Below are 16976 nucleotides of genomic sequence, written 5' to 3' on the forward strand. Positions count from 1 at the left end.
TACCTAGTAAGAGGATTTTTTAGATATTAAAAATGCTGCACATCCAGAGCATAAAAAACCCAAAGTGAGTGCTAACACATACCTAGTAAGAGGATTTTTTTAGATATTAAAAATGCTACACATCCAGAGCATAAAAAACCCAAAGTGAGTACCGTTATGAGAAAAAAGAATTACTCATTCGTTTAGAATTCAAAAAGTAATTTTACAATTCCATAACCAATGCACTATATACTTACACAGCAAATATTATACATTCTCACCACAGATGGTTTTAAGGGTGATTTATTTCAATAGTTCAGTAACTATAAAAGTGCTGTGTTAAAGATTTCACATTTTATCAGCCGAACAATTTTATGAGGTGATGATGTGAATCTACATCCATCAAAGATCCTATTCCGTGATGAAAAGTTAATGGTTCAGAAAACTGGAGTGCTCTCCTTGGCTGTGTGATTCTGACTGAAAGCAGTTACACAGCAAAAAGGATTGGTTTGGGTTCACACATAGAAACATACTGACAAAAGCAGTATTTTCTGAGCAAGGACTCAGAGTGAATAGCTTTTGTTTACTACAGCAGTCCACACAAGACATTTTGTTAAAAAGTTGAAAAGTTGACAGCAAAAAGGTCTCATTAATAACTGAACTGAAATATCCTATTTCTATAACATGTGAAAAAGCCTTCACTTTGTATAGAGATAAAAACCCTATTAAATTTCATGTGAAGCCCTCTTTGAGAGCAGATGAAATGATATGACCCATATAGTAGACAGCAGACAGGAATCTGAGTAAGCAAACAGGAATTTTAAAACATATATTCATTATATATATTTAAAATACCCACATTTAATGTTGGCATCTCTGCCTTTTTTGAAAGGGGTCGAGCAGAGTTGATCCTAAAGCTTACCCTGTAGCAAGAGTGTTTTGCATTTATCTATGAAATGGATTTTTAACACTTAAATATTGATACAGAACAAAACTCTGATTGCATCATAGATCAGAAGAGCAAAATGTGTTATAAACGTGAACGGAACTAAGATCCACTTAATCTACCAAGTTTTGTAGCAGTGAACAGCTTTCAAAGGCAACTGACAGGCATCACGTTCACTATTTTCAGTATTTCTAATAAATATACACTCACAGACACCTGGCAATCCATTGTAAAATAAAAATCTTATGCCAGCATCTACTTCTGTTTTACAATAACAAAGTAAAACCAGCAGAAGCAAACCAGGATTTTCACTCTGAATGTTATTGTCACTTCTCAAACCTTTTCATCTCACAGCTTTTATACCTGACGCTCTCTAAGTCTATTTTAGCAGATCAGACACCACACCTACAAACAGCACAAACCACTTTACCTTCTGAAAAATCAATCAGTCCCAGCAAATGAAGCAGCTTCAGAGATGCAAATATAATCACAACGATACCCACTGTTTGCAGTCCCTCTGACTCCCACTCGAGAGTCAACATCCTTCCAACAGGCAAATCATTCCAGTCTTCGCACCAGGTCGCAATCAGAGGGAAAGGAGAGGATTTATACCCAGAGTTTGCTTTGAGGAAAGTTGCAGTGGTGTCAAGCAGCGCTGTACCGAGCTGTGGCAATTCACCAGCCCCTCTAGCTGAGACAAAACATTAGCTAAAGCCCTGCATCTCATGCTTCTCTAAGCGCTTGGTTTCAGCAGTAGCGAGTCCTCTCAGAAGGTCGAGGTGGACCACGAGCCCCACGGTATGACATGGTATCCGGCGAGCAGCCTTACTTCAGAGCTGCTGGAGGAACATCTGTGCCGGAGCTGGAGACTTTGGCTGTCTGGATGCCAAGAAGAAAAGCTCCCTGGAAACTTGCAGTCGGGAGCAGGCTGCTATCAGCACTCTGCACTCCAGTGCTCCCAGACCTGGGCTTTGCCACTCTCTCCCCCCTCCTTGCCCCCCCCCTCCCCAGCTTCTCGTAGCACAATTCTGGCTAAGTTTGACAAACGACAGTTTGCTGGAGACAGGCATCTGCTTTCACGTGCGCTAAATGATGCTGCACGTCAGAGAACCACTGCCCTCTGCATTAGAGAGAGTAACGTTCAGGGAAACGCTGTCCCTTCCTCTCCTCAAGCATCGCCAGAATCTAATTAGAATCTTCAGTGGAAACGAGAATGGAAATTAAAGAAATACACAGCAGCACGATCGGTGCCTCCAGCTAGCAAAATGTAGTGCTGTCAAGGAGACATGCACTGCCCAAACCCCTGCTCCGTAGCCAGGCAGACCGTATTCTTTATTGATTGAGAAACAAAACAATGCTTTTCTGTCTAAGGATGCGAACCCAGAAGCGTTGAACACCAAACTCTAATATATGTGAATGGGAATTAGGGATTCCCCACAGCTCCCGGGAAGATCTCACCCAGGCTACGCATCAGGGGGAAAAGAACAGAGGCTTATGATCCCAGCTGATTTATTGGATAGTCTGTATAAAACTCACTGTCCTGTGTTTATTAACGTGATTACCAAGAGGATAGCCGGTGTGAACAGGGTCTGAAGAATACTTATGCAGCAGACATAAATATTACAAGGTTAGACCAAAATGCTTATTCTTGTCTCCATCCTAATAATTTAACTAAATCCTGTCCACTGGTATACAAGGCACTAGATTAAAGTGAAAGGAAGTCTAAGAAAAAATAATTTTAGACACCCTTATTGCTAAAGAAACACATCTGATCTAAAACTAACAACAAATCTCATAAATGACATCTGAAATTGACCACTCATCTTCAGTTGCTTAACTCTTTCCATTAGAAACAACTTTTACTAACTTTTGAGCAGCTCAGAAACTTTCGTTTTTGTTCAGAAAAGAGTAAGAATTTTCAATCAGCATAATAACAAATTATACCATTAACAATCTATTGTTTATGTGATACCAGGCAGAAAAAGAAAAATGTAATCTCCAATTTACTATCAGGTATTTTCTTTGTTCTTTGAAGGCTGTCTGTATTGAATTACAATAACTAGTCGGAGCCACAGATCTTGTCCATACAGCCAAATTAATGTCATTGATTACTGACTTCAAAGGTTACCCTCTTAAAAAAGACTTTTCCTGTTATTTCTCATGATAGTTCTCTAAATTGGGGGACATATAGAACTTTTTGAATCTCCAAATCCCAGTTTGGAGAAGTAAAGCAGTAAGGACAAGAAACTATGTGGAAAGGAAAAGGAAGCGATGTATGAAATGCTTTCTTTAATACACCATGCAACAGATTCAAGCAACTTACAGTCACTTACAAAGGTGAATTCTTCTGGAAATAGTTCAATCAAAAATATCCCATGCCTCAAAGCATTTGAAAATGAAATCAATCTTGAACAAGGAGACAATAAAATCCAGTTATATACATAGGGCACCTCTTCGTATTATGATCCCTTCCTAAATTCAGAGCCAAGTGTAATTTCTCTCGCATCGGATTTTGTTAATTTCAAAATAAATATTTCTGTGACACGTCCTTATGGAGAGCCTACATTGATACTACAAGAAAATTTCAGAAGCTGTTCAAAGAAAAGGAGTTTTTAATCAATGCCACTCCGAGGATAACAACAGAAAACACCATCCTTTACACGAAGCACTGAAACTAAGGGGTGGCAGGTTGTGATCTCCAAGCATTACCCTGGTTTGTTGTCTTTCCCTAATTCCTGCTTTCATTTTCAACATTGCGATGCATTCTGGTGGTGATTCAGTAATATATTTAAATTCACATAAACTTTCTTGTAATTCTTCAATAAATTTCATTGGGGGGGGAAAAAAAGCAGTAGCATTATTAGGAAGATATCCCATCCAAACGGTGTATCTTCCACAGGCTGTAAATTCCTCTCTACAAAGATTTGAAGCCGAACCTTTATTGTTTGCTGGACACTCAGGTGCTATCACCTTGTGGTTTTACTGAAATGTTAATGCATGGAAAATTAATTTATATTACTGCAATTAATATAAAAAAGACACCTTTAAAATGACACTGTAGTACCTACTAAGTAAATTTTAGATCCAATTGCTGTATACTTGTAGAATACCTACAGTTTTCCCCTGCTTGCTGGTAGAAGAAAAAAATACTCAGAAATATTATTTATAAAGCTTAGATATGGGAAATTAAATTCTAATAATTTCAAAGTTGACTAAAAGCATAGAAGATCTTCCATTTCAAAACAAACAATATTCCACCTAATTTAACATATCACAAGAAGTAGCAAATGCTCAAGAGTAACAAGTAAGATGTTATTAATTGAACAACTAAGGAATAAACCATTTTGAAATCCTAAAAATAGCTAAATACGCTAATCACAGAATTATTATCAGGGTATTAAATGCCTCTATAATTTTATATGATTGCAGAGTTCTTTCAAAATTATCTGGTATTATCATACTTTCTTTATATACTTCAATAAACTAGTTTAATTCCAGTAAACTCTCAGTTTTTAACTATAACCTGTCACTGTAATTAACAGAGTAAAAAGAAGTATTTCTCTTTTACGTGTGTTAATCTTAATAAAATAATAATGGAACTAAAAAATCTTTATATCTATGCTTACAAGAAGTTTTTACTATAATTTATAAACTCTTCATCTTTTCAATTTCTTCTGACTTGTAGATGAGAGTAGAGAAATATGAATGCCTACTTGATCCCAAATACATTAGAGTGTTTTATGTCTCTCCACAGGTTTTTTTTAAATATCTGCTTGTAAACAGTATCAGTCTTTCAGGCTTTTCTCAAAGAGAAATCTCTTCATACTTACAGTGATTTTCATTTCTTTTCTGTGCAGACATTCTGGATTTGCTGTTCTTTAATGTAGAATGGAGCTGATCAAAATTGAATAGTTTTCAAGGTAAGAATGTATTATTATTCATTAATTGACTTGAATTATATTGCTTTTCTAAGTGAGGAAGTCTGTTCAGTGTTGTAACTTATTTACAGAGGGGGAAAAGAAAGTCTTAGTTGGCTAGCAGTAAGAGTTCATTAGACTCTATTTGATAATTTCCCCCAACGTAGCTGAAAAGGGAAACTGATGATGAGTTAGAAATAGAAACAAAATTTGGAAGTATTAATTAGCTGCCCTTCTTTCTGTATTCTCTTTTTTCCAGAGGGAAATGTCAGTCAGCCAGAAGAGAAAGGAATTGTGAAATAAACACAGAAAGGGCACCTATGTACAGGTCAGACGAACTGCTAAGCTTCAGCTTCTTGTTCATGCCAGATCTGAGCTTATTAGGAAAGTTATGTGGTGGATAATGAACTTAATCCTCCTATTAGTTAGGTAGTAAGGAGTCTGTTCGCAGGCAATACTACAGTTTTCTATGCCAAAAAAGTTTTTATCTTAGATCTGCAGAAGAAAACTGTTTCCACTAGAAAGCATTGAGAGAACCAAGGGAAGCAATTAATTTACACATGCCCTTTCAAGAATTATTCTCAGGGTAAAAGAATTCACATTTTACAAATACAACACCTCCTGCATAGGCTGTTAGAGCCAATCACAGAATATCATGTAATTTTCATATAATGCTTAGAAAAATGAGACTAATATTTGGAATCACTTTGTTTATCTTGTCAGTGCTGCAGCTACTGAAAAGCACAACACTGTGCTAGCAGATTACTTATCCAACCATAATCGCAGAGAAATTTTTGCTAGTTAGAAGAGCTAGGTAGAGTGTAATTACCCAAGATTAAATTTCTCAGGCTTCATATATCATCTTTAATATTTACACTAAGTGCCCTAGATCCTTAATGACTGTCAGTGAATGTAAGCTGAGAAGGAAAAAAATTCAACACCTGTACAGGCAAGATAAGATTCACTGGTTTGTAATCAAGGAAGAAAATATGGTATCCAAACTTCTGAAGGCTTGGTCTCATACTTAGTAAATTACACCAAAATAATATTGCAGCTAGAACTGTATAAAGTTGGTTTTCTCATTTTAGTAGTCTAGTTTGAGGCTATGATATGGGATTTTATTACTTTTTTTCCTCTTCATTTTCACCTTCTGACTCTCACTTGCTCCTAAGAAGCTTTTGTTCTTGCTTTGATCTAAATCAAAGGACTGTTGCCATTACTGATCTGAAAACAAGAGTGGAAAAGAATCCCACAAGACGTTACCAACCCCCCATGACATAACAGCTACAGGTGGTTCCATTTTTCTATAAAATTAATTGATAAAGTGTGTTATACAATTATGCTTAAAATAGCTAGTGTGCAAGTGGATTGTAAATTAAATAGCACAGCCATGGGAGTAACAGTAGCATTTTAATTTATTAAGCTTTAGCAAAGCATTAAAGAGAGGCTATCTCTTTCCTAAACAAGGTTAAATCATATTAGTAATAGTGAGTAATCCAATTCTGGTTTGTTTTACTGCAAAGCCCACTGGCTTATTCGACAAACAAAATTATTTCTAAATTATGTGACTGTGTCTTCAGCCTAGAGACCTGGTTTTCTTTTTTATATTAAATCATACTTGATCTTGCAGCAGCAGGAATTGCCACTACTAAGTTTGTGAATGTAAATGTATGTTTACAGAGGAGAAGTGCTGTACAATGGAACTACCAGGGGCCAGGCAAACCCAAATACTTTATTAGCTGTAACACAACTGGGTTATCACAAAGCTCAGAGTGGGTTAACCTCACCAGAAGAGAGTCAACAGTAAAGGAAACTTGCCCCACAAAAGCTTGTTGTAGATTCGCTCTACAGTTAAATGATTGTTTTTTCTCTGGGCATTGGAATGCTTGAATGGGAACACAGAGTACTTTTAAGAAAGTTCAAGCCCAAGACATGCCTCACCTGTGCACCCTTGATTCCCATTCCTTCTTCTGGAATATTATCTAAGTAAACCTTTGACCTGCCTTCCTCCGACTAACTTTACACACAAGACATGCTCTTCCTGCTTATACCAAAACATATTTTTTTTCCTATACGACCCTCCTCTTCTTCAGTCTGTTCACATTTGGAAGGAACACAGTTATAGCAATGTCTGACCTGCTAAGTTTTTTTCCTTCACTGCTATTTTTGGAATTATACATTGAAGCAAGAGGACATCATTATCAACTGTTTTGTTTATGCAAACGAGGAACTACTAGGATGTCCACAGATCAAGCTGGCAGAAACAATGGGACAGAGTAGCAGCATTCAGACTCCATATACAGTCATTTTCTATCAGCCAAATTGTGACTATGTTCACTTACACTTGCCCATACATCTAGGAAACTATCTTTTTAGGGACTGTGCAGTAAGATGGCCTCAGATGAGTTCCTAAAGAAAGGGACAGGTGTTTTCTGCTTTGATGAATAAGAAAATAAATGAACTGTGTATGCTAGTATTAAAAGCTAACATTCTAGTAACCAACAGGAATATTCACTATCCCAACCTCCAAACCAACCATCTATCGATTTAAAATCCTCAACCTATCCTGTGCAACACCTCTAGTTCAAAACTGCTGTGTCTGGCTCCCTATGGTTGAACAAATGGTTAGCAAGTAAAGAAAAAAAAAAAGTATTATTAAAAATGCATTATAAGAATATCGCTACTGTGCAGCTCTTTCCTCGGGATGCACCTGTCTTTCTCTGATATAAAATAACCTGTGTACCATAAATTTCTCTCCTTGGCTTTTAGAAGGGTGAAGCACTGTATTTTTCCATAGCAACAGGGAAGTATTATAAATGAAGTCTGAAGCGGGGCTGACATATTTCTACATTTGATGTTCTTGTTCAAAGATGAGTATATCTGTCCTAAAAAGATGAGCTACAATAAATTAACTCATATCACATGGCTGCGGCACATGAAAGAAACATAACTGAAAAACCCCTCTAATCACGATCTTGTCCCTTAGGTGTATACAATAAGACTTGAAGTCTATATAACACATGGACAGATTTTACTACAGATCTGCAACAAGTGATTGCTGTTCAGAATTATGCAATATTCAGAATGAGTCCATAGCATTCGCTTATATATTATTGTTTGATTTATTAACAGCTTCTCAAGCATGCCATTGTTTATCTTTTTTTGCTCATCACTGATAAAAAGAGATCCCTCATCAGATGAGGCCACACCTGGATTACTGTGCCCAGTTCCCAGTACAAAGGAGACATGGACATACTGGACAGATTCCAGAGAAGGGCCACAAAGATGTCTAAGGGACTGGAGCATCTCTCCAATGAGAAAAGGCTGAGAAAGGTGGGACTGTTCACCCTGGAAAAGTAAAGGCTCAGGGGGCATCTCATCAATGTGTATCAATACCTAAAAGGAAGGTGCAAAGAATGGAGCCAGGCTCTTTGCAGTGGTGCCCAGTGACAGGACCAGAGGCAACAGGCACAAACTGAAACACAGGAGACTCCCCCTGAACATCAGGAAACACTTTTTTTTTTTTTTTACTGTGAGGGTGACCAAACGCTGGCACAGGTTACCCAGAGAGGCTGTGGAGTCTGCATCCTTGGAGATATTCAAAAGCCATCTGGACACAGAGCTGGACAATTAGCTCTAGGTGCTCCTGCTACAGCAGCAGCGCTATGGAACCAGATGACCTCCAGAGGTCCCTCACACCTCAGCCATTCTGTGATTCTGTGATTTACATTCCTTCCAATAACATTTTAGAACTTCCTTCCCTGATCAGAGTCTTTGTCACATGATCTAGTGTTCCATATTATACAATTTGATTAATTTTAAAGGCAATAATTTCAGAGTTAAAACTAATCCAAAGTACACTTGAAAAGAAACGTTTTAGGTTTAGGCCAGATCTCTTCCTGCTTCTGGACACTGAAGACTTTTTTTTTTCTTCATAGTTTAGGGCCTGAAATTCACCCAGAGTGAATGGGTTTACTGCTGAGAAATCGTAGAAGTGGCAACAAAGAGAAATGAATGAGGATACAGGGATATAAATGCACATAATCACCACACTGAAAAGAAACTTCTTTTTTTTTTTTTTTCCCCCCTTCTCTATTATTACTTTTTTTCATTCAGAACTTTCACTCTACTGAGAAACTCAGAGGCTTCTAAAGCCTTCTAGTTCTCCCATCAAAAGTGTAAGTTAGGCAGTGGACTAATAGTTCAAATTTAAAGGTTTTGTGAGCTAGACTCCCATTCTTTCACAAAGAGGCTGGAAGAAATAGCATAACTTGATGTTTCTCCGTTCCTAAAGCAGTTTTTTTCTTGGTCCTATCCCAATGTAGGCACCTACAGTCATATTTGAGGATCAATGCGACACAATGAAAAATTATCTGCTCCAGCAGTTTTGCTGTTCTAGCACTCTGGAAAGCAGCAGCAGCAGCATAAAACCAAACCCTGAAGGGAGCAATGAGCTTATGATGCCCTGTTATCACTTAAGTAAGTAAAAGGAAATCTGCAGCTTTTTCCTGAGGAAGCATTATAATGTCCAACTAACCAGCATCAGGAGGTTCTCCTAGATCTTGAAATGAGAAAAACAACAAAATACAGAGGCACACTATTTTGAACCTCCAACAAAACTTTAGACACCACATTTGATTCATAGAATCAGGGAACACCAGGTGGGAAGGGATCTGAAGGATCATCTGGTCCAACCTTTCTTGGCGAAAGCATGGTCTTGACAAGGTGGCCCAGCACCCTGTCTAGCCAAATCTTAAAAGTTTTCAGTGTTGAGAACTCCACCATTTTCCTGGGGAGATTATTCCAATGGCTGATTGTTCTCATTATGACAATTTCTCTTCTTGTGTCCAATTGGAATCTCCCCACAAGTACCCATTATCCCTTGTCTTTTCCATGTGACTCCTTGTAAAAAGGGAGCGTCCATCTTTTTAGTCACCCTTTAAAAACTGGAAATGGTGATAAGGTCTCTCCTAAGGCTGAATAAACCCAGTTCTTCTGAGAGCCTTTCCTCATACGGCAAGCTTCCCAGTCTTTGATCATCTTGGTGACCCTTCTCTAGACCCTCTCCAGCCTGTCCATATCTTTTTTTGCATAGTGGGAATCAAAACTGGGTATTCCAGGTGTGGCCTGAAAAAGGGCTGATCTCTTATCTCCACTGGTGATGTCCTTGTTGTTGCAACCCAGCACCCTGTAGGCTTTCTTAGCAGCAGCTAAGAAAGCACATTGTTCACTCATATTGAGCTTCCTGTCCACCAGGACCCTGATGTCCCTTTTCCACAGCCAGGGAGATCCCAGTCTGTGCTGCAGCCCTGGATTACGTTTTCCCAGATGCAAGACTTGTGTTATGCTACTGCAGGGGTCAAATCTTTTCTTCGTTAGTGGCTTTATAGGTTCTACCACAGCCTCTACACTATCCATGCTTACAGCAGATATTCCATCATGCACAGCAGGTTTGTAAATCATGAGAAGTTCATTTTCACATGATTCTTGATATGCATGTGGCCATACCCAAGACCATAAGTGAGACACCTGCATGTCTTTCTCCTGTTAAAACAGCATAACTTGGAGCTGGCTGGATTTGTAAGCCATTCAAAAATGACCAAAAATGGTTTTAAAGACAAAGAATATTTTTGCTGCCATTAATACTACAGGAATAATTTCCTCCCAATAATCATCTGTGCATTAGGCTATGAATTTTAATTTCTCTAATCTTCTCAGAAGCAATTTCCCTAGCTTTCCAATCATGCTGCTCTTTTCTGTACTCATTCTAATTAGGCAAAACAGTTATATAGAAAAGATTAGTAACTAGTTTTTAGGTAGAGTTAAATTAGTCATGAGCAAGATTGTATGATGAGACAGCCAGTCATAACCTTAGAATTTCATTAACATACTCCTCTCATTAAAAAAAAAATAATAATTGTCATTTTTATTACTCAAAAGCAAATAAATTTCAGCATCCCTTTCCTGCCAACATTTGATGCCCATGTATGTTCTTAGTTTTCAGGAACTTGTATTTCAGTTGAGGTACCCCAAGAGTCTGCCAAGACTTCAGCCCATTCCCTGATGTTTGTTCTGGTAATGTTTATTTTCAAACTTATTCTTAGAGATCTTTCTTTGCTAATAGTGGCAGTATCACATGCTGTCTTTCACTGAAGCAACTCTGTGGTACGCTGGAGAATAATTAGGCTGTTCCCGGGCTGCCTGAACAGGTCTGACAGTTTGTTGCTCTGTCTCTAGCACCATGTCCCTTCTGTGCTTGTGTGAGGTTTCACACATCATTAAGCCGGAGGAAAAATAATTTGACATAAACAAAAACCAGAAAGTGGAGCCTTTGTCCTCACGATACTTTGCATTTCACTTGGAGTACTGGTCTCATGGTTTTAGTCCCAAGACTAGCAATCCTGTGCAGGCTCAGGAGAAGGACACAAGCCAGGCTCTAATGGCAAAGGAGCAGGCAAGCAACAAAAATCCTGGAAGGGTTTTAACTGGCATAGCCAGCGCAGAGATACTGCAAGACAAAGTCAAAACTTGCTGTCACACCAGATGCATGCGAATAAAAGCAGTAGCCAAGCAGCAACAACCTTCCTTACTGTGAGGGATTCATCGAGATATACAGCCCGTGTGCTTGCATGCAGTGGTGGAAATACACAGTTTAGTCCAGCTGTGTATTTTCAATGTGTTTTAAAACTAATCCTGATTTACATTTCTTACCATAAGTATATAGGACATATAGAACTATCTATCTATCTATCTATCTATATATAGAAATAGTACCTCTAAAAGGTATTCCTTACATTTTCTGAGTTGGATCCTGGCTGTAGGAAGAAGTTAAGCTTATACCGGATGGTGTTCAGCGACGCCAGTAAATTCTCTTGGTGAATTCAATTCTAGTACATTTGGTCTTCCTAATGAATTCCACTGCCTCCCATACGGAAAGAGATACATCTGATATCTGCTCTGAGTCACAAGCTAACAGAACGCAGGGGCTCTGACTCTCTCCTTCACTGCCAGAAGGTTGTTTTCTTTCACTTTTAATTGTTTTGGGGGAAAGGGAATGCAACTGCGGTAAAGGTTAAGAAATACTTGCTACCCTATTTGTTGAACTGAGGTTCCCATTTAGCAGAGTGAGGGAATTTCTGATCCCCAAAGAAGCTTCTCGGTGGTATAAATGAATTAAGAACTATAAAGCTTTTTCGTGTAGATGGAGAAAGAGCCGCAGAAATAGTTAAATGGTTTGAACAAATACAGTAATATCTCCCCATCCCAAACCCCAGTACATACTAGATTACTTGGAAAAACATTCTCTATGGATCACTAAGTTTAAAAAACATGTATGTATCGAGATTTTTCTTAAAAATTTAATATCTTTAAAAAAATTAGGTCAAGATATTGTCTTTTTTTCCAAGGTACTAATTACACAGGGTGATTCTGAAGGAGGTTAGGAATAAAAGGACGGTCTGACATAATACTAAGGTGGCTTTATACTCTTCAGGAAGAGCAAAAGGCAACTTTCAAAACAGCAAGACACAAAAGTTAAGGAATAGTCCAACCTCAGCCTCCCTGGAACCTTCAGTTGCCAGTGAAAACAAAATGAACACACTCCAGGAAAGGAAGAGTGGTGTTCAGCTCACTTCTGTGCTTCCAAACTTTCTGCTGCTTAAATCAGTATTTTGAAGAGTATTCCCTGTGCTGACAAGACGCGAGGGCGAGTAAAACTTCTCAAACTATATTTGACATGAGGGGCAATTTTAGCCCACTTGCAGGAATAGGAAAAGGTTTGTGGACACCCTCAGAGCAGCAGATCCAGGCGCCAGAGCCCAGCTGCAGCCCTACCCACAGCCTCGGTTCAATGATCAGCGCCATAAAGCTTTCCTGAAGAAGAAGAAAAAAATGCAGGTACCCCCACACACTACAGGGGATCATTATCTAATGTTTTGGGGGCATCTGCCACATTTTTAAATACATCAAAAGCTGTTTTTTCAAAGAAAGAGGCTGAAGTGAGACCGACGGTCCCAGGCAGAGCTGCACGTTGCTCTATGAGGCAACTGGTGGGCAGTGACCCCAGTGATTTGGCACAGAGTACTCTTTTCAGTTCAAAAGTGACTCACACTTTGAGTGAGAGTTTAGCTCTCACCTTATTGTTATTTTCGTTTTGTGCCCTGAGCTATCAACTGTCCAGCAGTAATATAAATGTTGAAAATGACTTTGCAGCCAGGATCATGACCTGATGTACAAAAGGACACAAAAACAGCAGTAAAAGAGCGATTAATACTAAGGAAAGCTTTTCAAGTTTACGTGTGGTGTTTCTTTTTTAAGGGGGACTTTCTTGGTTCAAATTTGGAATTTCACCCTGTGCAATTCAAATAACATTTCTGTGTGTAACTTCTTGAAATTTAACATGTACAAAAGTCAATCTTTAGACAGCCACCCTTCCTATATCTAAATATAGTATGAAATACACTTCAGAAAACTCAAACACTGCATATACCATCATACATCAATATATATCAATCCCTATCCTACATAGTTCATTAGTAAAATTGGTGATTTCTGTTAGAAGATATAGGTTTTTTGTATTTTTAAGACTTACTTTGTTAAAACCAGACTTTTGACCTTGGGCAAAGTTACTAATACCCTTAAAAACCTAACACTGTAATCTAATATTAGAATTTAGAAGTTTAAAGTTTGAGAACATAATCTTTAGGATGATCAATGAGGGAAAGGTTGTGTAGATTTTGTTTTTCCTTAAGAAAAACAAGAAAAAGGAATACATGTTACCAGCCTACTAAGTCTGTTAAGAGTCAAGACACAGAAAAACCCCAAACTATTAATGAATCATAAATTTTTTACTCCCCTCAGACGGGGATGAACTAGACAACCTGTGTCGACCCTTTACATTTCTTTCCCTGCTCCTATAATTCAACCAAACTCCTCCAGTATATTTATACACAATACTTTATTTCAACAGCGGAAGCAAGTATCAAAGATGTAGACTGACAGTAGGTAAATATATATCTGGTATCTAAAGCCTACTTTTAAATAATAAGGAAGATGGTCTGTTAAAAAAAAATGTATCCACTTATGCTAATGTACTTTTTAAAAACTTGTAAAATAAACTGATTGGATCACAGTATCATGGCAAATAGACAGTTAGGAGTGCTAGAAAATACAGGTCTCAAGGTGGACACTTCAAAATCTGTGGAAGAAAACATCAGGTCCTTCATGTGGCACTTTTGATTCAAGGATGCACATGTCACAGTCCTCCCCAACCCCAGAAGCTGAGCTGCCTGCACTCAAAGCCAGCTCCCTGGGGAATGAGAGCTGCTTGAGGAGCTGTGGCTGACCACGAAGCTGTTCGAGAAAGAACCCTCTTTCTCTCAGGTGCTGCATTTACATGGAGGCTGTTGCTGTTGCTCCCTTCCAAGGCTACAATGCAGTTGTACCCGTAAGTAAAAGAAAGATCTCCTACCATCAGCAAAGTTTGAACATGGACTACTGATATATTTAATAGGAGAGCCAAGGAAAAGATTTCCCATTTCCCAATAACCTCTAATATACAAGTAAAGATTCCATGAATGTTTGAGAAGAGAGACCTAAGCCTTATTAACCAACAGCTGTACTTATAAGATGAACACAAAATACTTGTGCATCACTGGCAATCTGTTTGTACACTTTATAACAGCCAGAAGTTAATACATTTTTCATTTTTGGAACACTAGCCAATTGCAGAATAAATACCAAGGAAGATTTATATTGTTATTGCACTGAAATATCTCAGGAACTTAGGTCCATAAAATATGATGCCACTTTCAGCCCTCTGCCATCTTTTATCTGTTTTCATTTTCCTTGAGAACTAAGAGCAGCTTCTCTCACACAGCTGTCATCATTCTAGCTGTGCCTCCAGCACTCTATAAAAATGTGACTATCTACATCTGTTAAGTCTCTTTATTTTTTCCCTCCAAGTTGCAAACGGATTTATAACGAATAGCAAGTACCAATCTGCTTCTAAATTTCATGGAAGAAACATCTTCATTGTGCTGCTTCTTCCTTCCGCCACCACTGCATTTATATCTGTTAGCAAATCATCATCCCTCCAGTTAAAGCCTTTTTCTGCTAACAGATAAAAACACTTCAGTTTCCAATTCTGCACGGCTGTGGACACATCAGACTCACCAGGTAGCACTGCTGACACATCAACAGTTCTGCTTGTGCTTTGTTTAATTATGTGGTTCACTTCTGCTGCTTAGCAAAGATAAACTGGTCATGCTTTACTAAACTGGACTGAAGGGAAGGAAAAGAAAACAGAAATGAGCTAGAAAACGAGATTCTAGTGGTTTAGTTGTAAAAATCTCTGGAGGATTAGCTCAAATCAAGGATGACTATCGTTTGCTGATCCTAGCTTTATTTTTAAAGAGGTTGGTGGTGCTCACCCTTCAGGAATTACTAGGTATTGATGAACTATACCCCTCCCTGTCCAACAGTCACTGCTCCTTTGTCACCAGCTGTAGTGATGGCCAGTTGACTAAAACCTTGAAGTAAAAATCCATTATTAAAAAGAGAAAGTCCTCGCTTCTGAGTTACCAGAGCTATTAAGCTTCTGCTCCAGACAACTAGCCCACCAAACCCCCAAACCTAATACTTAATCAATCTAATCAAGCACTAGGTGTGTACATCTGACCATATATACAGTCAACAATGAGCCGACAATGTTTCCCACCAGTGCCCGTGTAGGGGCAAAGAAGCCCTTGGTGAAATTCAGGATTTACCTTTATAAAGGAGAGTTGCCTCTATCCCCCACATCTCCCCCTTCCCCCCCTCCTCCCCCCCCAAGTAATGGGCTACCATTATTCTTCTGAATAAACTCTGACTCCAGAATATACCATTTGCCAGTGAGGAAAAGTATTGACCCTCCCATAACCCATAGCATAGCTGGGGTTTTGGTTTTTTGTTGGTGTTTTTTTTTTTCTTTTTTTTTCTTTTTTTCCCCTTAAGATGCCTGAAAAGACAGACAAAAACCTATTAGTTTCTCAGCCATATTTTATCTGTCACTGCTCCGGTTTGTGTTCATAGATCTGTGCAGAGGAGACAGCAGTACAGAGCCTGAAAATCTTACTTCAAATGGAAATTTTCCTATCCCAAATAGAAGAAAGTAAGGTTTTTCTCTTTGCTTGGAAGCTGGAACATCTTCAATGAAGTAACAAAATTCTAAGACACTTTACCCTAGTCTATTTTATTTCAAATTAATAAACAAAGGATGTGAAACTAAAGTGTGGTTTTACATCTCATTCTGTACATTTTAATCCCTGCTACGGTAGCTGCAGTACAGTTGTGTCATAGTATTATGCCATTTCCATTTCGTATATTCTGCTAGATAAGTACTGCAACCGCAAATTGGTTTTGATCATTACTGCCACCTGCTAATAAGGAAAGCTACTTTTCTATATAGCAAGCTGTTGTGCTGAATGCTGGTACTGAGAATGGTATTTCTGCTAATAATCACTACGGTAACTGATAAGGAAAAGAACTGCTCTTTTTTTTTTTGTCTCCTTTATTCCTGCATACAGGGTATCATAACAAGGCTATATTGAATGGATCCTTTGAGGTTATGCTGTTTCAAGCATTAAATACAAATTAGGCAATACTAGCTTCAGTTTTGCAATTGTATTGCTAATATACGGGTAGAGTGAACCAGGCAGTCATTAACAGATGACTGAAAACAGGTAGTTAGAAAATGCAAAAAGTAAAAGAGCAAAGAAAAAATGAGCTCACAGGAAGGAAAAAGGAAAATAGAGCAGCAGCAGGAGTGATTATCTGGCCTCTGGCATGATTTGAGCATTGCAAACTTTTGTTTAAATAGTATAAATAAAATATAAAAGTTAATTATTTTTCATTCAGTATGACAATTGAAGTATACCCACTCGATAAAGGCGATAAACTATGTTATAGAAGGGAACCAAGAGTAATGCACAGGACACATCAATGGCTAGTGCATTCACAGAGAGAAAATGCTTTTAGCACCCCTGAATGTAAAGAATGGCACCAAGTGATGTCTGGGGTCAAAGTTATTCATGTTGGAATAACTGATATCAAGGTTCACATTCCAGTTACTATTCATAAAAATGAGCAAGTGCTAT

The 16976-nt window shown here is 38.3% G+C and overlaps 1 protein-coding gene across 8 annotated transcripts in view; it reads right to left on the reverse strand.

Annotated features, from left to right (window-relative positions):
- The window catches only part of KCNIP4 (Kv channel interacting protein 4), a 491412-nt gene that overhangs the window by 106630 nt on the left and 367806 nt on the right, over positions 1–16976 (reverse strand). The window contains exon 1 of one of the 8 annotated variants that reach the window (XM_014937073.1): positions 1356–1881. The exons of the other annotated variants lie outside the window; for them this stretch is intronic. Coding sequence (XP_014792559.1) covers positions 1356–1467 — 112 coding nt within the window. The 5' untranslated portion in view covers positions 1468–1881. Of the gene's footprint in view, positions 1–1355; positions 1882–16976 lie in introns of those variants that run through there. 8 annotated transcript variants of the gene reach the window in all.

This window comes from Calidris pugnax, unplaced genomic scaffold (assembly GCF_001431845.1).
Source record: "Calidris pugnax isolate Ruff unplaced genomic scaffold, ASM143184v1 scaffold49, whole genome shotgun sequence".
Classification (NCBI taxonomy): Eukaryota; Metazoa; Chordata; class Aves; order Charadriiformes; family Scolopacidae; genus Calidris; species Calidris pugnax.